This window comes from Desmodus rotundus, chromosome 10, assembly GCF_022682495.2.
Source record: "Desmodus rotundus isolate HL8 chromosome 10, HLdesRot8A.1, whole genome shotgun sequence".
NCBI lineage: Eukaryota > Metazoa > Chordata > Mammalia > Chiroptera > Phyllostomidae > Desmodus > Desmodus rotundus.
The window spans coordinates 3,951,956-3,972,911 of NC_071396.1; the positions used below are offsets into that span (position 1 = coordinate 3,951,956).

At 38.4% G+C, this 20,956-nt stretch overlaps 1 protein-coding gene across 2 annotated transcripts in view; it reads right to left on the reverse strand.

Moving 5' to 3' along the window:
- Nucleotides 1-508: 508 nt before the first annotated feature.
- CDC73 (cell division cycle 73) overlaps nt 509-20,956 on the reverse strand; it is an 82,359-nt gene continuing 61,911 nt past the window's right edge. Inside the window, exons 12-17 of one of the 2 annotated variants that reach the window (XM_053912374.2) lie at nt 20,224-20,259; nt 19,831-19,918; nt 12,275-12,436; nt 9,251-9,351; nt 4,859-5,000; nt 509-3,941 (exon numbers count right to left, since the gene is read on the reverse strand). In XM_053912374.2, the coding sequence (XP_053768349.1) occupies nt 3,905-3,941; nt 4,859-5,000; nt 9,251-9,351; nt 12,275-12,436; nt 19,831-19,918; nt 20,224-20,259 (566 nt within the window). In that variant the 3' untranslated portion in view covers nt 509-3,904. The remainder of the gene's footprint in view (nt 3,942-4,858; nt 5,001-9,250; nt 9,352-12,274; nt 12,437-19,830; nt 19,919-20,223; nt 20,260-20,956) is intronic. The other variant, XM_053912375.2, reaches the window with a different exon arrangement.

The following is a 20,956-nucleotide window of genomic DNA, read 5'->3' on the forward strand; positions in this document are numbered from 1 at the left end:
CGCACAATCTTCACACTTGGAAGTGAAGTAGCTTTTAGTAAATTTAAAGTGGATAAGATGGAATTCAATGCCAAAAAACTTCTCAGATCACTTACAACCACCCCCACTTTTTAAATATGTTGGTAGTAAAATTAGTTTATTTCATGGCTTCCCTCATCGAAATGGCACGCATTTATAATTCCCAAGGTACTATTCAAAACACTACCTGAAATAATACATATACGCCCAAACAGATCCAGATCTTGAAATTATTAGCTATTACACATTTACTAAATGTAATTTTTTATATATCTATTACACATTTTCAATTCTTCTTATCCCAACGTATTAACGCAAATGCCATGCTTCGGGTCGGCGAATATCCAAAAGTGATGGCGACAAGGCATTTCCAAACTTCTAATCCAAATCTTAACTTGTCACCTCTTCCATTTTTTACTTCTAAAATGAATATACGACCATTAGTGTAACCAGTTGAACGTCAAATCCAAACAATAAAAATTCAGTCAAATGACATTAAGGCTAAATTAAATTTATTTTTCATGTTTTCTTTCATTTTGACCAGCTTTTGTAATTGCTGTATTTGTATTATAAAATAAACCATCGGTCACAGAGAATTTTATAAACTAGCTAACAAGACTCAGATAACAGGTTATCTGACGAAGTGGCACTTCATTTCTGGCCACACACATGTATCCTATCATCGTTTCTATTGTTGACACTGATAAAATGGAGTTGTTATATAGTAAGAAATATGGCAACTAAAGGCCTCCTCCCCACCCTCCAATAAAGAACAATGTCATCACTTTAATTTTGTTAGGAGTCACAAAAATTTTTATTTAGGAAAAATATTTCCTTCAATGTTTATTAGATCATTAATTTTATTTAAATGAATAATTTACTTTTCTGTGTAGACCAATTAAAAAGTATGCCTCTTTCTTTTCATAAGCAAACTCTCATTCTGCATGGCAGATAAGAAATTAATACTTTATTTCCTTCTACCTTAAAAATTATGAAGTTTTCCTCCATGAATTAGTTATTTTGGTATGAATTGTTGTCATACTGCTGTTACGTAGAAAAAAAAATAGTAAAGGATATGGACACATGGAAAACAAATCATAAACTACAACACTAGTTTATAATGAAATATATTAAACATTGTTTAAATATTAAACAGCAAAATACTCCTATATTAAATAAATAAAACCAATTTTGTCATGTGGAACCATAGGCCAACACCACCAATAATGGGGATGGTCTAGTGCAAAGGGTGGCCACAAAAAAGAAAAAAATTAAGGAGAAGAAATCACATTTAATACCAGTCATTCTCAATCCTTTCTGGACCTGAAGAATTTGTTAAAAACACTGATGACCAGGTCTCACCCCAGACAACTTAGACCAGAATCAGAACTCGGGAAATGGTATTTTGCCAAGGCCACTACCTGCCATGGCTCCAACCTGCCATCAGGGTGGACAGCTGCTGATGGAAACCTGATGCTTCTCACTGCTCCCTGACGCAGAAGAGTGTCCACAGAACAATGCAGTAGAGCTTTCTGTATCCGCTGGGACAAGACAAGGGGCCTCGTAACAGTAACTTATGGGTAAGTCAAATTTATTAATGGGTACTTCATTTCCATTTAAGTGTCTTCAAATGCCTCTTCGTTCCCTGTAATTCTGTATTTTCAAACTCCCAGACCAAGTACAAAGTACTTTAAGTTATGTTGAAAATACATCATTGATTCATGTATATAAATATTTCCTGAATGCCTACTATGTGCAAGGCACTGTGATAGCTGCTGCTGTAGGACCTGGAGTCATGAGAGAATCAATAGTAATTGGCTCTGAGTTGGGTGTTTTGTTTAAGAATTAATGTCTGTAAGTTAATTACATACACCTAAATAAGGGGTTGAACTGCCAAAAACAGAAAAAGACAAAATAGGTACATGCTAAGGTCTGATTTTAAAATACATGGTGTAGCATATTTGTACTTTTCCTAATGTTCCTTACAGTATTTCCAGAAGCCTCTGAATACATATAAGGCAAATTCAAGATAGAAAAATAAATCCTGTTTAAAGAAGATGTTCCCAATTTTAACCACACTCTATTATCAAGTAAATTTCATACATGACATAAGTATAAATACTAAAAATCTTTATAGAAAGGTAGTTCATATCCACTTGTAGTAGTCTTAACAAGTCATCTTACATTAAAATATTACAGATTCTAGACTTTGACTTTTCATCACTGAGAAAGTTTATACAATACATAATTTATTTTGAAAACAGAATTATATGCTGATATTCTAATGTGAAAAAATTTTTCTCTTATTTTCAAGAAGAGGATGCAGAGAAGGGGACAGAATCTGTTCAAACCTTATAAATATTCTAAAATCTTATAATTTTAAATGCTGACTGCTTTTCTTCTGAAAAACCTAGTAAATTCCACATGAATAAGTATTTTTTTTCTATTCCCTATTGGTATGGACTTTCATGGTTGAAAGAGTAAGTTAAGTGCTTCTCATTTTTACGATAACATTAAATTTACAAATGAGGCTAGACAATGTCAGCTAAACGTAAGAAAGAGTTAGATGTTTACCAAAAATATGTCAAACTAAGAGAAATCACTGGGGGGAGAAGAGGGGAACGGAAGGAGAGAGATAAATGATCAGCAACAATTCTAATGGTAAAAACTCTTTAGGCAAGTCGAGTTTCCAAGTTGCTTTTAAGTAATAAAATGTGAAATTAAGACTCAAGGAAAAGGCTCATTCGTTGTACTATGGATGCAACACTGTCTAAAGTAGAGAAGTAGTAAAATATCTTACTAAGTTAAAATATAGGTTTTATATTTCATACAATATTGAATACGCACATAAAAATACCAGTGTTTTTATCTTGTTTCTGTTCAGACACTTAGTTAAGCAAATGTGTTCTTTGGTGCCTGGGAGAGTTTATCAATATTTAGGGACAATGGAAAATAAGGACTGAGGTCAACATGCCTAGAAACAGAAGACTCAAAATCCCATACCCTACAACTTAAGAATCAAAGGTGGATTTATGAGAAAAGATAAGGAAGTTAACATTACATTGCAGTAGAACTAATACATTTCCTTCCCCCAAATCATACTCTGGCTCCCAAAATAAGAAGTACTATAGCCTACAAGGTTTCAATCTGTGTTTTGAGATGTTTCAAGTGGAAAGATATCACAGACAGAAATATATCATTCTAAGTTTTAAAATCCCCAAAGTCAGTGAGAAGCATGTACATTCATTAAATGTTCTCAATATAAGTAAAGAAGTCTGGAAAAGGCTGAACAGTTCAACCAAAGCTGAAGACTTGTTCTTGATTTTTCATTATTCCTTTTTAAATAAAGAATAAGTATAGATATAGTATACATACAGGTTGACATTCTGATTCATTCAAAATAGTCACATCCCTTTGCTTGGTTTTGCAAGTTCCAGAAACTAAAATTTAATATCATTCATAACACAGTATTTTCAATAAAAGGAATTATAGAGCAATGAAAAATCAGAAGCAAGATGGCTTAGAGAGCCATATAACCTCTAAATATACACACATTTATAACCTATATTTATTTTCTAAAGAAACACATTTTAAGTAATGCTAGTTTAACCAATGGAGAAAAAACTTCTATCAAAATATACAATTTCCATTACAGACTAGAAGGCTAATATTAAAAAAATAGTAGTAGGCCAAAAAGTTTGCTTATATGAATGACGGGCACCATCCCTTTGAAGCATAAAGCATCAAATGAGGTCTTTTGATCGATGTGACCTTCTTAATTATAAGTTTCTGATAAATTCATAAAGCTTGACTCTCAGGCAGTCTTTAGATCAAGGTATATCCAATGCTTCTTAATCCAGATTTGCAGAAGGGGAAATGATGTAATTCAGAATCTCAAGTGGGATTTATGCTTTACCATGTACCTGAAAAATAATATTATAGTAAGTTACAATGATTATTGAGAATTTTAGGACTTTTAGAATATTACATGTAAAAATAAGGTGACTTTTTAAAACAGTGAAATAGGATATTTTGTTTTCTTAAAACAAACAAACAAAAAAAAAAACAAAAAAAACCCCTGGAAATTTGCTACTGTAACTTTTGGGAATATAAAGGCTTCTGAAGTAAACTATAAGAAATATTCCTCTTATTAAAGTCTATAATCTAAGAGCTTCTGGCTAGAATTATACATGTTCCTTTTTACTACATTTTCGATTCTAACCATTGGGTTACCCTCAATCACCGCTGACTTTGAGGAAACCCATAATACTCAGTGGGAGACTTAGACCAAGAAAGTTAGATTTTAATGGGTGCCTCAAAGAGAACAACAGACTCAGTGGTATTAACTGCAATTATTTTCCAACTACAAAACTGCTATTCTTGTAAATGACTTTAATAACTGTATACTAGTAGTTAAAACAAATTCAGAAACTATATTCCTTTCATGAGCTACCCACAAGTCAAAGACAGAGGTAGAGACCTTCTCATGTAGGAAAAACCATAGGGATAACTTAGTCCAAGTTCGTGGGTGCAGAGAATACAAGGTCCGGCCAGGCACGCAGCCAGACCACAGAACCCAGACTAAAACGCAGGTCTACCGGCTCAGACTTCAGTTGCCTTCTACCAAGTGAGAAGCCCTTTTTCCACCCGTTTCTGAAATCACTATAACAAAGCTATTTTGTTACTTATCTACTGTAGTTCAGCATCAAATCAGATAATGTTCAAAAAAATGGAATGGGGAGAAATGGTTCACAACTTTAAGGAACGTAAAATCTGACTGAAGAGACGGGAAAATCAATACAATAAAGTAGAAGTAAGTGCATTTCGGAAACAGAATTACCTATCCAATGTTTCCCAGAACCGTAAGAAAACTGGTCTGTCCAAATGTCGTTTGTGATAGCTGAGCTCTAACACTGTTACATCCCATTTCTGAACATTTGGATCTAGACGAACTTCATCATATTTGAGATGGAAGGCTTTAACTATATGGGAGGAAATATTTTTTTTATTCAAAGTGCAATCAAAATTATTAAAGTACTTTATGAAAAATAAAAACACCCAATGCAGACATTAGTGCCCCAATATAACTTAAAACAAACTAAAACATAAAACAATTTTTCTTCTACCAACCAAAGGTATTATTATAACCAAAGTGAATTTTGAAATTGATGCTAGAAACTGTGGCATCCTCTAAAACATTCAACTCAACAAATATTTACTGAGGGTTGTTTATACATGCCGGCCACTGGGACTGAAATGAGAAGTGAGATAAAATGCATATGGCCCCGTGAAAAATAAGAAAGACAATTCAAATGCAATATGATAAAGAAAGGTAGGGCATCACAGAAACACACAAGAGCCCCTTACCCGGACCATGGAATTCAGAAAAGGCTTGCATGGGCAGTGACGACTAATCTAAGCACCCTAATGGTAGAGCAAGAATGCGGCTAACACAGAACAAGCAGTGACAGCATGCTCAAGGAGAAAACAGTTCACTCTAGAAACAGAAGAGATCCAGTGGAACCATGTGTGCAAGGTGATTAATGCAGAGGACGAGGAAGAGGTGAGACCGCAGAGGCCTGGAGCGGTGCCGCCGGCTCGCGGGCCCAGAGTCTGCACTGTGAGCTGGCAGGCACCAAGAGGCACCACGAAGTGTTCAGCAGAGAGCAAGGCCATTAATACAGAAACCCAGGGAAAGAGGCAGATGTGATCAACTGGCGAGATGTGCACGTGGCAAGACCAACAGTCAAGAGATATGCTGGGGGTGAGAACTAGTGGGATTTGGCAAGAAATGATGAAAAGGGGAAAAGAAAAAACAAAACAAAACAAAACCCAGAAGGCCTTTGGAGAAAGTTACCTAGATGTAGATAATTCAATGATTTAACCTCAGCGGAGCTGTCATTTTGCACATCGTGCACATGACAGAGAAGACATTTAGCTTCTTCCACCATTTTTTACTTTTTTCCTAGCATAAAATATGACTCTTGTTCTCACCATTGTCATCTAAGTAGCACGGGATTTTTTTTAAAAAGAAAATTACTAACTTTGTTAATTTTTTGACAGCTACTTTACAGATTGCTTGTCCCATAATGCTTGCTGGCTTACTGGCTTTTGGTGTTAAAAACCAATCAAGGTCCAATTCTTCACGGAAATCCCAAATGAATAATCATTTGTGTCCACAAAAAACACAAACATTATTTCTAAATTACTTGCTTTTATAAATAAAAGTTCTCTCATTGGACACATTACTCATTCTGAATTGAATTCAATTTAATGAATTTAAACCAATTCATTATGTCAACCCCTTCATGACATAAAGGGGTTTTATGTCATGATTTCAGAAAACCCATTTTTAAAATGCTTTTTATGGGTAAAAATATTTTTTGATTGTTTTTCAAATTTTAAAAAATAAGTCACATCTCAATATTTCCTATTCTGCTTAACATGGTTCACTTTTCTCAATATGATTGCTTTAAATCATTCTTAAAAATACACATTAATTATATTTTTTAAACTGATTTACCCAAAACAACAAAAGCATACAGTCCCCCTTAATAATTTCAATGGATTTAGTTCATATAATATTTGTTCTCCCAACTGAAGAGACAAATTTTTAAAGTAAAGCGGAAACATCAGGGTCCAAAAGTTTAAGCCACAATGAAGAAACATAAGGTTTCTCTCATCATACAAAATATTAGCACGAAGCAATTGTGGCAAGCAAGCTTATACCAAGACATTACCACAAAATATCTTTCTTCTTTAAAAAATATCTTTCTTATTCAAAAAAAGACTTAAAGGCTTTAAGCCTCAGCAAAAAGTAAAGGAGAAGCAAGCTTTAGAAGCCAGTTATCTGGTAACACAGTGACTACCAAAGCAAAATACTTCACATGGCCCAGAACTGCTCATTTTCTGCAAACTGCATGAAAGCCTTGTCAACACTTTTTTTCATGGGAACAAAGAAGCAAACAAAACTAAAACAGTGCTCTTGAATAACATTTAGTAGACAGAATCATGTCAAATGACAAAGAGACAAAAAATACAAAAATTATTAAATGAAAATTCTTTTTAAATGATAACTAGCAAAAATCTGAAGAAATCATCATTTAAAAGTCTTGATCACAAATGTGTGCAGCCACCTCAAACACAGAATAAATGATACTTTAGAAAAGCGGAATCTAGTTTCTCATAATTCTGAAAAGATTTTTATTTGGCCATTTTACGTATGTCAATATTTAGGATCTCTAAAACTATGTGACGTATTGTTAAGCAATATAAAGGAAATGTAACTTTTTGCCACGGTCCATACAGATGATCCCCAGCACCTGCTTTCTCTCCCGTGCGCACAGGCACTACCGTTTTCAAAGTGTCGTGAGGAGTGGGGTTGGGGGGCTAGAAGAAGAACAAGCAGGATCAGCAAAGAGACCAATAAAAAGAGATAATGTATTCCTAAGTTTCTGATTTAGGCAAATCACTTAAAAGCTAACTGCAGAAAAGGCAGTTTGGGGCTGAGGGAGGGAACAGGAAGATCAACTGCCCTGGGACAGGCTGAGCCCGATGCACGATGGGACCCAGAAGTGGCCTGGTCATCCATCCTGAGCAATGGGGCCCGGAACACCGAGCCAGAGACTCAAGAGGACAAAGATAGTGAAGGAAAGCCATTAGAACTCCATAGAGAGAGAATTTGTAATTAAAGGGGAAGGAAAAGAAGCAAGAGCATAAATATGTGGCTGGAAGCCAGAGGAAAAGTAGCTAAGGAGTCTGAGAAAGCATAACAAGTGGCAGGAAAGTAACATTTTAAAAAGGAGAAAATGTGGTCTAGGGAGTCAAATTCTGATGAGGAGGTCAAAAGTATCTATTCAATATTTGGGTCACTGGTGAGTTTGGTGGGAATAGTTTAGCAGAAGGCAAGAAAATGAGACCACAGTGAATTAGGAATTGGAGAGAAAAAGTGAGTAGTTGGTAGAGACCAATTCTTTCAAAAGCTAAGCTGTAACAGCAGAAAGAAAAGGAGACAGATGGAAAGGTGAGGTCAAGGGGAAGGGTCTGCTTCATTCTGTTGCTTTTAAGATAGAAGAGGCAAGAGCACTTTCATTTTAAATGCTGACAGAAAGGAGTCAGTGAAGAAGAAGGCTGAAGAGAAAGACTAATTCATGGAAGAAAATCATTATTAATAACTGTTTTTAAAAAGTCTCTAAGCTCTTACACCTAAATTTCAGAAATTAACAATATGAACAAAATGAAAATTAAAACATCACTATACTCTTTAATGAAATTTAGAGAGCATTTATATCCTGAAGACATTCTAATAATAATTTTTACAATACTATTCAACAAGGTGAGTAGGTAAAACACAGTATTCACGCTGACTGACATTTTACTTTTTAATAACATTCTCAATGTCTCCTTATCTTTTAACTTTCATTTATTAAGTCTATGCATCACTCAAGTTCCAGAAATAACATAAAAAGTAATTCTAATGTTACAAATATCGGAGACCCTTACATGATGAAATCTTTCACGTGTGGCCAGTTTCTAGCCAGGAAGAATGGTGGGCCCACTAACAAAACTGCTAAAAACAGGCAGGACTGCACAGCAGCACAATCCACACTCATAATAAAGTTGGCATTTTTAACAAACATTTGTTTCATAAGAATGTTTTTCATAAAGTAATTCTATACTACTAACTTAACTGGGTACTCAAATTCAAATAATAATTGCAATCTCCCTACTAGCAAAAAACAAACAAAAAAACCCAGGCTAAATTCATCTACTTTTTAGTGACCAATATATGGCCACTAAAGGGTACAAGGCACATGACACCCACTCTTTAAATAACAGATGCCTACTGAACGCTTCCTCTACACCACACTCTTCTGTGCTGACGAAACAAGAGTGCACAAGGCGGTAAGGCTCCTCCAATCAGGGAACTTACAGTAAAGATATAATCTGGCCATCAATTTTAATTACAATGTATGGACATGCAATAATATTAATGATTTTAAAGCAGCCTAAAATTTATTAATGTTGGGGGGCACGCAATAATTCATGTATACAGAAAATATTAATATTCAAAAAAAGGCTTTAAAATATTTCACAGGAGCTTAAAAATCAACATTATATATATTACTGGGAATCGTTTAATACACATATCTCATGTAGACACAGGGGCTCTTCGTCTTAAATAAAGCAAGAGCATTCCTATACTGAGTGAGCAGTAAAAAACGGATCTTACTTTTAGCAAATATGTCAACTGGTGAACCATCAGGCAAAAGCCACGGCCAGCCTTTGAACTGCCACGCAGGCCCCTGCACGAACACGGCTACAACCCGGTCCCTGCAAACAGAGAGGGGTGAGAAGAGTGGACGGAGAGCAGGCACACGCACCGTGAACCCTTCAGGAGAGAGCCTCATCGTCCTCCACACGAGACAGTATCCTGCCCACACCTGCGAGGCACATGGGCACAGGACCACAACTTCCCGCTGCATCGTCGTCATCAGGGTCCATGACGAACTATCCCATGCGTGTTTTCCCCTAAATCTTTTAAACGACATTCATCACTCACAGTCCTATGTGATCTTTTTAGCCCTTTTTTAAAAGGTTTTATTTATTTATTCTTAGAGAGAGGGAAGGGAGGGAGGAAGAGAGGGAGAGAAACATCAATGTGTGGTTGCCTCTTGTGTGCCCCCTACTAGGGACCTGGCCCGCAACCCAGGCATCTGTGCCGACTAGGAATTGAACCAGCGACCCTTTGGTTTGCAGGCTGGCACTCAATCCACTGAGCCACACCAGCCAAGGCTCTCTTCAGTCTTTTATTTCTCCCCTTCTGTTGCATTAACTACAGTAAGGGACCACTTCTCCAATGCAACAGGGAACAGTAGCTGATATATTAACTGGAAAAGCTGGTTTTCAAAGGCAATCATTTAGCCCTGGATAGTGTGGCTCAGTTGGTAGGAGCATTGTCTTGTAGACCAAAAGGTCATGGGTTCGGTTCCCAGTCAGGTCACAGGTTGCAAGTTCAATCCCCAGCCAGGGTACATATGAGAAGGCAACCAACTGATATCTCTCTCTCAGAATGAAAAAATGACCTCAGGTGAGGATTTAAAACAAAAAAAGGAAATCTTTTAAAATTCAAACAGATATTTTACTTTAATTAAAAATGTTATAAATTATTGTAAGTCACCAACAATTTTATGAAGCTATAAAGGCCTACTTTTTGACTTCTGATTATTTTAAAAGTAATCCGAGTACAGAAACCACAGACTTTTTAAAGTTTTTCCAACTGTTTTATAACTGTTTTGCTCACCATAAAGTTTTTCTTAAAGCAATTTGTTTTTCCAACCATTTAACGTTGTTTTCATTTTAAAAAAACCCCACAAATCCCTTTCCAGGCCCTCATATTTCATTGGTTTACAAAATACTTAATTAACTTGAGAAGTCATAAGCACATTGCCATGAACAGCTTAAGCCTAGAACCAAAGAGGCGGGGTCAGAACCCTAATGTGACTGTCAGTGAGCTTCCCCAGGGCACCTCCTCTGTGCCAGCGCAGGTCTCAGCAGCTCACATGACTCATGCTGGCACACTGCACCCTCAGCAGAGTCCTGGGGACCAGCCTGTCGCCACTGCTCTCAGGGAGGAGGAACGGAAGTGCATGGCACACCAGAAAAGGAGACAGCGAACCCTGCGCACTGGCTGTGCCACTGTCCCTGTGTGAGGACCGATAAATCACGAGAACAGCCACTTGGTATTAAGATGGAAATAGTTTTGACCTCAACACTCCTCCAAAAGGTCCTGAGGATGCCCAGTGGTCCAAGTTAGCTACTGCACTGGATGACTCTACATATCCAACGCAACATCAAACCAGGCTTATCCTCCAGTCACATGAAACACCTACAGCAAGATCAGTTTCAACAGCCGTAGCCAGCGTGGCCCAGTACACTGAACAGCAGTCTACAAACCAAAAGGTCACCAGTTCAATTCCCAGTCAGTAAATAAAAATACTAAAAATCAGTTACTATGAAAAACCACAGCTTAAAATTCTTAATCTGTTCAAAATCTCTGAGACTACAATTGAGTCTTAAATAAAAAATTCCCTGCTTTCAAGGGTATATGCCCCCTGTGGCCAAAACCATCTTTGATGATGGAGCACACTATTAAATGGCCTCTTAATTTTATGATGTAACTTGTACCACACAGCTGAAAGCTCCAGGTGCCTGCCAACTAAAGAGAGTCTGCTGGACAGAGGTCTGCTGAATCCTACTAGGTCTCCCTGGGCCAGCAAGGCAGCAGGGTGATGCAAACACTCCTCCCAGTGAATTCCTGAAAGGACAAAGTACTGCTACTCCTAGAACGGCACCAGCAGCTAGGAACCTAGTGAGTATGCACACACACTCTTCTGTGACACAGACATGGCACTTGTACACGCTACTGCTTTCATTTTCTGCAAATAATATGATACAAATATGTACCATGCCTATATCCTGCGAGTTTTAAACTTGATAGCTGAAATTCTTCTCTTACTCACTTCATGTATGATTCAATGTGTCCTGGGTAGGTACTGGGGGCGAATATAAAACAGGAACCCTCTCTTCTTTAGGACATTTTTAACATACTGGTATTGCCAATGGACTTCATAAGGTCTGAAGACCAACCAGGGCTACGAAGGAAAACTCCGTCTAAGGTGCTGCGCTCTCTGCGCCACAGAGACACACTCTCAGACTCGCGGTCTCACTCCAGCTTGGATCAGTGACATCGTTTAAGGTAACTTATGTAACTGAGGTTGTAAGGCTCTTTATATTATACAGAGCTCAGTATTTTATTAAGGAACATTTTAATATAATCAAAGGGCTAAACCAGGGTACTCACATTATTATTTTTATTAAATTATTCCTTTATAATAAATGTAACAATGCCTTTACTTATTGTGTCTTACCAGAAAACCTGAATTTTCCAAATCTAAAATGCAGATCTCAAAACGTTAAGTCTGTTTGAAAGTGTTGCTCTAAAAGCTGATCCAGAACAAACAGACGAGTGAAAAAATTTCTACTAAGTTTTCCAGAAGTTAGTGTTTCTTACAAGTAAAATGAAGTTTCGCTATCCAAAATAGAGATTTCAGTAGGTATCACTGGACAGTATTACTGATGACCAAATTAGCATCACCCCTGGTTTCAAACAGGCTCTATTTGTAATGCACAATAAAATGTGCTCCTTGTTCATTCCACCAGAAACTCCTGAGTACACAGAGAGAGGTCACCGTACCAGTCCTGAGGCATGAGCTTCAGGGGCTGGTCCACCACTCGGTAGGGAACCGTGACGCTGAGGGCAGTGCCCCCGGGCTGCATCTGGTCTTTCCTCCGCTGTATCAGAGTTTCATTCTCCCGCTGGCAGCCCTGCTTCTTCTTCTCATCTGATGGGACGAATCTTTGAAAAAACAAGAGAAAAGGTCAAATGATGCAATGTGATAAAAATGGAAAAACAAATCATACTTTGTGATAATTTTTTAAATACTGATGTTTAAACCCAAAACATTTTCAAATTAAACGTGCTCTATGTATACAGATCATAACGCTTGAGGAGTGTGGGTCTTTCTCTGCACGTCGGACAAAGTACACGCTCACCACTGCCGGGTCAGGGTGAGTGTCTCTCGCACCGACATACAATTCATACTCAACAGCACTCGGCACTCTTCAAGGCGACAAAGAAAACCACACCAACCCTTGATTTCTCAAGTGCTATTAGAGGGAAATGTTATGATAAATTGAAAGAGGGCTTGAAAGGAAGGTGATGTGGCTGGCTAGACTTCTTCCCAGACAGGTGACTCAGCCAGCCCACGAACTTCACCAAATGCCCCTTTTCACAGTTAATGTTTCAGCAAAATTAGAAAATGCCACCAAATTTCAGGGACACTTTGCAAATTTTTAAGTAAGGAAATTAGATCAGTGTATGCCAATTGTCAGTTTTAGTAAATGTTGCTAGTAATTTAGTAAATGAACAAATCTATATAATTCAATTATCTACTGTACCATCAATCTTATTCTCAAAAATAATTCAGCAACCTGCAGAGCTGTTTCCAGCTCTAGGTTTGTTAGTATTCACAAAGCATTTTAAAAGTGTTTAAAAAAATATAAATACACACACACACACACACACACACACACTCTCTCTCTCTCTCCTACATAGTCATTAGCATACTGTATTAGCTATGGTCCACCCCCTCCAGATAAATGGGGCAATGCAGTCACTGCACTGAGTATCACCCTGCTTCTAAAGTTCAGGGGAGACAAAGAAGGAAGGGGATGCAGGAGAGCTGACACTGGGCAGAATCCTTTGAAAATTTTCAATCCCACATACTGGATCCATCGTGAAGTGATACTAACTGTGTAACCCTGAGAGCTGTTAGTACAAAGTGACTGTGGTCACAGTGAACTTCACTTCCGAGCTGAGTGTTTTCATATCCATGGCACCTCTGATGGGAAAGCTGAGACTGTTGTGTCATTTAACAATTTCTCCCAGATAATCATTTTACTGCCTATAGACTCATTCATGAAAACTCATCTACAAGAAAATATGAGAGTGAGGCTACTCCTCCAACGGGAATAAATACATGCTTCCCAAACACCACATTCCCTCTCTTCCCATGTATTTCTGCATACACCATTGCACGTCCTGGGGAGCACATAAAATTTGCAGAGTGACAGTCACAAACAGCTAAGTTTTCATGAACGTGTACTCAGTCTAAGCGCCACTCCAACGGGGATCAAAGACATCTGCTCTGGGCTGGAAACTTCCTTGTGCACCTTGAAGAAAGCCTCCTGGCTCCCTCCCCGAATAGGCAGCCGCTAGTCTGCCTTTTGTCACCCAGGATCCATTTTGCTTGCTGTAAGAATGCACACCAGGATTGCACAGGACATGCTCTTGGGGGCCTGGCTTCTGTCCCTCAGTTTGAAGTTTTCAAGATCTGCCCAGGCTCAGGCACAGTGCTAGCTCACCCTTCTGGATGCTGGGGAGAACGCTGGGGTATGACTACGCCACAGTCTGTGTATGCACTCCCTGTGAGGAGTGTCTGGGCAGCTCCACAGTTGGGGCTGTGACAGACAGAACTGCAACCACCATACTGTGCGTGTCTTTCCGTGGACACATGCACTCACGTCTTACATGAACACCTGCGTGTGGGACGGCTGGGTCACGGCATGTGTTTGACTTCACAATAAACCGCCAGGAAGTTTTCCAAAGTAGGACAAAGTAGAACATTTTAAATGCACCTCTGAGCTAACCAGAAAGAAGGGGACGCTTGTGCCCTAGACAGGAAAGCCAGGGACCCAGAACAGTGCAGAATTCTGTGCATGGAAGGCACTGGCAAACTAATTAGACTTAAACTTTGCTTTCTACTCTATTTCACAGATTCCTGGGACAGGAAATAGCCCAAATTCTGCTCAAGGTAGGGTATCTCACAGAAGCTCCTTCTCTCATAAAGCTAGAGGTCTTGGGATACGTTTGGTATAATGGTAAACTAGAAACAAACCCACTGCCCACCCGTTTTCCTGCCGCTCACCACCAATCCTAGCCAACGCCATGGCAACTGCAAGCAAAATCAAATCTCAGAATTGTAAACTGGACCTCACTTAGATTTGAGGCAAGATTTAACCTTGGCCACAGTGACTGGCTTAGAACAAACAAGCCAGGCCAATGAGAATTAATCCTGCGGTTTTTGCTGGAATTCCTGGGAAACAGGCATTATCTTGGTCAGTGATTGCTAACCTGACATTTCTGATAATCACTTTTGTCCCTGAAGGGGAGAACCTGCCCTAGAGATGGAGGGACCAACTGCTGATTGCATCAGTTCAGGTCTGAGCCCAGCTGTCCCCAAAGCCTCACCCTTTCAGTTATGTTGAACCAACAAACTATTTTTGATAAAACTACTTTGAGTTTTATCATTTACAACTAAAAGCATTGTAACAAATATAACCAGAACTACAAAACTGAGATGGTAGATGGAAATATATGATTTGAAGAAATATTCTGACGTCCATTGATTCATCCATTTAGTGAATGACAATCAATTCGTCAAAGAACAAAATGCAAATGAGATATAGCTAGGTAAGTTCCAGACTTTATGTTACTGTAAGAACAAAACAAGCCCTGGCCAGTGTGGCTCAGTTGGTTGGAGCATCATCCCATAGACGGCAAAGTCATGGGTTCAATTCCTGGTTGGGGCACGTAAGAGAAGGCAACCAATTAATGTTTCTCACATCAATATCTGTCTGTCTGTCTGTTTCCCCTCACACCAAAGCAATGGGAACAATGTCCTTGGGTGAGGAAAATAAATACATACATACATACAGGACAAGTTTATGGATATTTCCCAGGTTTTCCTTTTTCCTAAATAAAAAAAAATTGAATTTTAAAAAATACAAGAAAACACTATCTGGAAGTTAACCTCAAAGAGCAAACTTAAAGTGGTGTTAAACTGGTTATGCTCCCAGATGTTCAGCACACACAAATGCAAATCTCTTCTGGAGTACCCACACCTACATTCCGCAAATCAAGAAATTTCTACAAAATAAAATTCCAAGGAAGTGAGTAAATGAGAACAATGAAAACCATTAAATGAATTGTAAAAAACACAAGGAAATGAGGTGTCATGAATGAAACAACAGTCAAAAGAAAAAGATAACTAAGGACTTCACTGATGCAATTGTCAAAGATCAAAGCTTATAACACAGTTTACAAATATATAAAGGGAAAAATTATTTTAAAAGATCAAAGGTTTGAAAATGAACTGCAATAAAGAACCACTGCAATAAAAAATTAGGTTATCTGAATTCAAAAATGCAATAGACAGACTTACATCAGATTAGGGCATGGCCAAAGAAACAGACAACTTTCTAGTTGTTAAAGAAAGTATCAAAAATGCATGTGACAGAAAAAGAGATGGAAAACAGAACCATTTAAGAGACAGTGAAAGATGAAATGAGAGGTCTAAAGTGTATCTTATTTAAGTCCCAGAAAGAAAAGAGCAAAAAGGGGGGAAGGGGAAAGAACAAAAATGAATACCTAAAGCAGAGATTTTTAACTGGCGTGATGCTAAAATGTGTAAAACATGCAGCAGCTGTCTGCTTGTCTGGGGCACTGAGCTCTTCTCCCTGACACTGTCAAGAGAAAAAGTGACAACAGCTACCACAACAGTAGCCGTCTGGTGTACACACCCTGTGTTGGACAATATATATATAGGTCATAGAATAGAGCTGCATCTTATGGGTCACAAAATAAAGTTGCATCTCACTGGTTAATTACTGGTACCAGAAATCCTTGTATGAGTCACATGCACCTGACTTTTTTTTAAGAAGTCACTTTGGTGGAGGTCATGGGCATGGACAACAATGTGGTGATTGCAGGACAGAGAAGGGTATAAAGGGGTAAGTAACTGTTAATGCCAAAAAATACAATAAAATAGTAAAATAAAATAAAGTGAAAGTCACTTTGGAGCAAAGAGAGTAAGTGATTACTATTATTTCCTTTTTGTAAATCAATCAAAATCATACCTATTTTTTGTCAAATAAGCAAAAAATATTCTTTTGGTGTGCCACAGAATTTTAGTAACTATTCTGTGTGTGCCATGAGGTAGAAAAGTCTGAAAATCACTGATCTAAAGAGAAAAGAAACAGAACTGATGAAAAATGCCAATCCATAGATTTAATTCTAATGAACCCCAAAGTGGGATATATATGAAATCTACTTCTCAGTATATAGATAAATTCGGATACTGTATTTTGCCATGTATAATGCATATTCTCTGGCCCAGATTTTTGAGGGAAAACTAAGGATGTGAATTCTGCATAGGCAGCGCTAAAGTACAGGTGCGCATTACTCATGGCAAACTACGGTGCTCTTTTAAAATAGCCAGGTCAAGATAACCTCCTCCACAGGATGGGCTGTCACACCAACAGCTGACCCATCGTCACCAACAGAGGAAGACAGTGGAGTATCTTCAATGTAATGAGCAAAAATAGGAGACTCCTGGATCTTTTCCGAAGTGGCTGAGTCACTCTGCGCTCTGCTGGGAACATGAACTACTCCTGGTCCAGGGTCAACTTCAGCAACTGCTCAGCGTGCTACCTGCCCAGGCCTTCAGCACTTCCTATGGCCAGTGCTGAAGCAAGGGGGTCCCCCGGGCCATCTCCCCTCGCTGGAACTCGGTCAGAATCACGAGCATCCTCAGACCAGCTTATTCTGAATACTTACAGTCCCACTGAAACTCTCTCAAGGTCATATTTATAAATGGGGAAGGTGCTTTTTAATGCTTCCATCATGTATCCTTACTTCATTATTTAGGGTGATAAAGGTTAGGGTGGGTTTTATTTTGTTTTGTTTCTTTTACTGACTGCAGGGCTAGAAAATTGAAGGAAGAATCCCCAGTTTTACATGAAACCAAACAATATCTATGCCAACCGAAGCCATGGGTTACAGCCAGTACTGTAATTGTGCGGAGGTGGTTTCAATTATGCATTAATTACACAGCAAAGCCTCCAGCTGACTCACACTGCAGGGGACGTGTCAGCTGCAATGAGGTGTTAAACAATGAAGGGAGTGTTTTAAACTTGGAAGAAAAATTAGGAACGGTCTGTCCTAAGAATGTGGTCTGTTGAACTGCGTGGCTTCTTTGTAGCAAGGCAAAAGGGAAAGACACTAAAATTTACTTTGTGATTTTCTTTGCACTATTTGTTACCTTCTATAGTGAAATATTTAAGTATTAGATGTATAATATATTAGAAGAGCAATGCAAAGATTTGGAGAATGAAAAATTAAAGAGAATTTTTTTTTAACATTTCAAAAACTTATTGTGAATTTTCTGCAACTACTCAGACATATTTATAAAAAGTATAGTTAGTTGTATGTTACTAAAAATTATGATAACTGTAAGGACCAAGTTCACAAATCATAAATATCCCAGAGTTAGAAAAGACAGTAAAGATCCAAATACACTAAGTGCAAAAAATCCAACACCAAGTATAATGACACTTCACAGGAACTAAAATCAAGTCACATGTGCAGATATGACTGCCATATATCAAAAAAAAAATGACTTTAAAATCAGAGAGAAATGCACTAAATAAAGTCATGGCTAACACACACACACTTTGAATTACAGGGATGAAGAGTGAGTATTCTCTAATTTTCTCAATGTGTCCTGCTTCCTTTTTTTCTTCCTGAACATTTATTCAATGCCCATTATCAGGCAAAAGCTGTTTCACACAATGGAGAGAGAGCTCACAACAGAAGAACAGATCCTCTCCCTGAGGAAGTCCCCTGCAGCTGGAGGGCTGGGTTCCCAGCTACAGGACACAGAGCCAGCACCAGACCAGAGACCAGAGAGACATCTCCCACCCCAAAGATGAAGAGGACAAAAAGTCTACTCTGTATACTGGTTAGCAGGTGAAAAGGAGATACGTGAATACTCAAACTAAAGCAACACTTTTTTAAAGTACTTAATGAAAACCATTTGTACGTGGGTCTGCTGTCTCTTATTATCAAATGTATTTCAAGAGGTAGACAAAAATGACTACATTTCTTACTCACCCTACTGTAGATTAGTTGAGGAACTGTAGATTACCAGAGGAATTATCTGAGTAATCCACATTGTCAGAACACTAAACTTCAATATAAAAGCATAATATCCCTGGCCCGTGTGGCTCAGTAGTGGATTGAGTGCCAGTTGGATTCCCAGTCAGGGCCATGCCTGGGTGATGGGCCAGGTCGCCAGTCGGGGGCATGCAAGAGGCAACCTATAGATGTATCTCTCGGACAACCAGGTTTCTCTCTCTCTTTCTCTCTCCCTTTCCCTCTCTCTAAAAATAAAAAATAAAGTCTCTTTTTAAAAAGCCTAATAAAATATAATATTATAAAACATAAAATCCTGCCCCGGCTGGTGTAGCTCAGTGGACTGAGTGGGGGCCTGCAAGCCAAGTGGTTGCCCGGCCAGGGCACATGCCTGGGCCGGGTTCCCAGTGGGGGACGTATAGGAGGTAGCCACACATTGATGTTTCTCCCTCTCTTCCCTTCTCTCTAAAAATAAATAAATAAAATATTTTAAAAAACCAAACACATAAAATCCCTTCCGTACTCTTGAAACCTATCATTTCAATAACCAATGTCACCCCAATAAATTTAATTTTAAAAATTCCTTATTTCCATACTGTTAGCAGGAAGAAGTTTGCTGAAAATTTCATTCAAAGGTACTGAAGAAAAATTACTTACTACATGGGTAAACTTGTGTGTACCAAGTTAAAGAGATCTTTATTCAGCTATTTAAAAGTCACAGGCACATAAAATTCAATTTGATATAACCCAAAATCAGCAAGTCTCACAACTAACTTTGCTTCTCATTTTTAATGAGCCAGTAGTGATTCGGAAGCAGAACGACTTGCTTTTTGGAGGTGAGGTGCTTTCTTTTCCTTCCTCAAGAACTGACATTGTTATTTTTATGCAGAAAGGTAGAGCATTCACTCACGCTTTTTTTAGGTATTAATTATGTCACTGAATTAATATATTTTTCTAGTTACCACTAAAAATAGTTAACAAGAATTTAAAATGTCAGAGCATTCTAAGTACAAAATACTATCGCTATTCTAACTAATAGACATAAAAGACATCGAAGAACGTAAAAGAATCTACTCTATTTTGAGAGTTCAATTTCAAAGTATCTGTAAAGCAGAAACTGAAATTTTGTTTTCTCCAAATGAGAAATAGGAAATGACACTGACTAACTCCCTGCAGTAGCTCCCGCTCTGGCAGACGCGAGTCAGCAAGGCACTCACTTCAGGTCCTGGAGGAGGTCCTTGGCGTTGAGCATGGTGATTAAGGAGGTGGTGGCCGCGGGGATGATGATGATGGGCGTGCGAGAACCTGTCCAGACAGAATTTGAAAGGCAACGTGTGTCATCGGTACTTTTAAAAGAAATCAGTTACCTTCCCAGTCAAAAGTTCGTAAATTTATCATTTTCAATCTTTTGAGGTAAAAAACATCTTAAGTCAACAGTGAAGTTCAAAATACTCAGTAATCAATATGACCTACACCCTGCTAGTCTGCACAGACACCAAGCACAAACATATGACGTACGTAAGTGCACCGCAGTACTGGCCCTGTTCTGGAACCCAGCTTATTCACGCTGACTTTTTAAAATACATTTAGAATTGCATGCACAACCTCACCTTTCTTCTGATTTGGGGGAGGTCTTGCTTGAGAAACTGTAAGAGAAAATAATAAGAACCAAACTTTTGAGTGTTATAACAATCACATTCTTACTTTGAAGCTTAAAAATTATTTGTATTTACATATAACTAGTTATAAAATTTTCAAATGTATTGCAATCTTCTCAAATAATATTATTTCTCTGCTTCATAAAAACATTAAAATGGGCCCTTACTAGTGTGGCTCAGTGGGTTGGGCATAGGCTCACAAAGGGAAAGGTAGCCAGTTCAATTCCAGGTCGGGGCACATGTGTGGGTTGCAGGCCAGGTCCCCCGTTGGGGCGTGTGCAAGAGGCAACCAATTGATGTTCCTCTCCCTCTCTTTCTCCCTCCCTTCCCTCTCTCTAAAGATAAGTAAATAAAATCTTTAAAAGAACAGCAACACTAAAATGGCTTAGCCGTTATTCAGCATCTGGAGTCACAGGAGTGGCCTGTGACTGACACCTGCCTGTAACGCTGCACTAAAGCACACGGAGCACCCCAGAGCAGACGGCACGGGGAGGGCTGGGGCAGGGCAACGTGCCTCAGCCCTTTACAGGAAAACGGAGTTACAGGGAGCTAGGACCTAAATCATTCATTACCTTACTTCTTTTTCAAAATGTCTTCTGTTTTTTTCATTATAAGAGAACATTCTAGGCAATGAACCATATAAAGGTCTATATTGTCTGCAATTGCCCATATCGTTAATAATTGT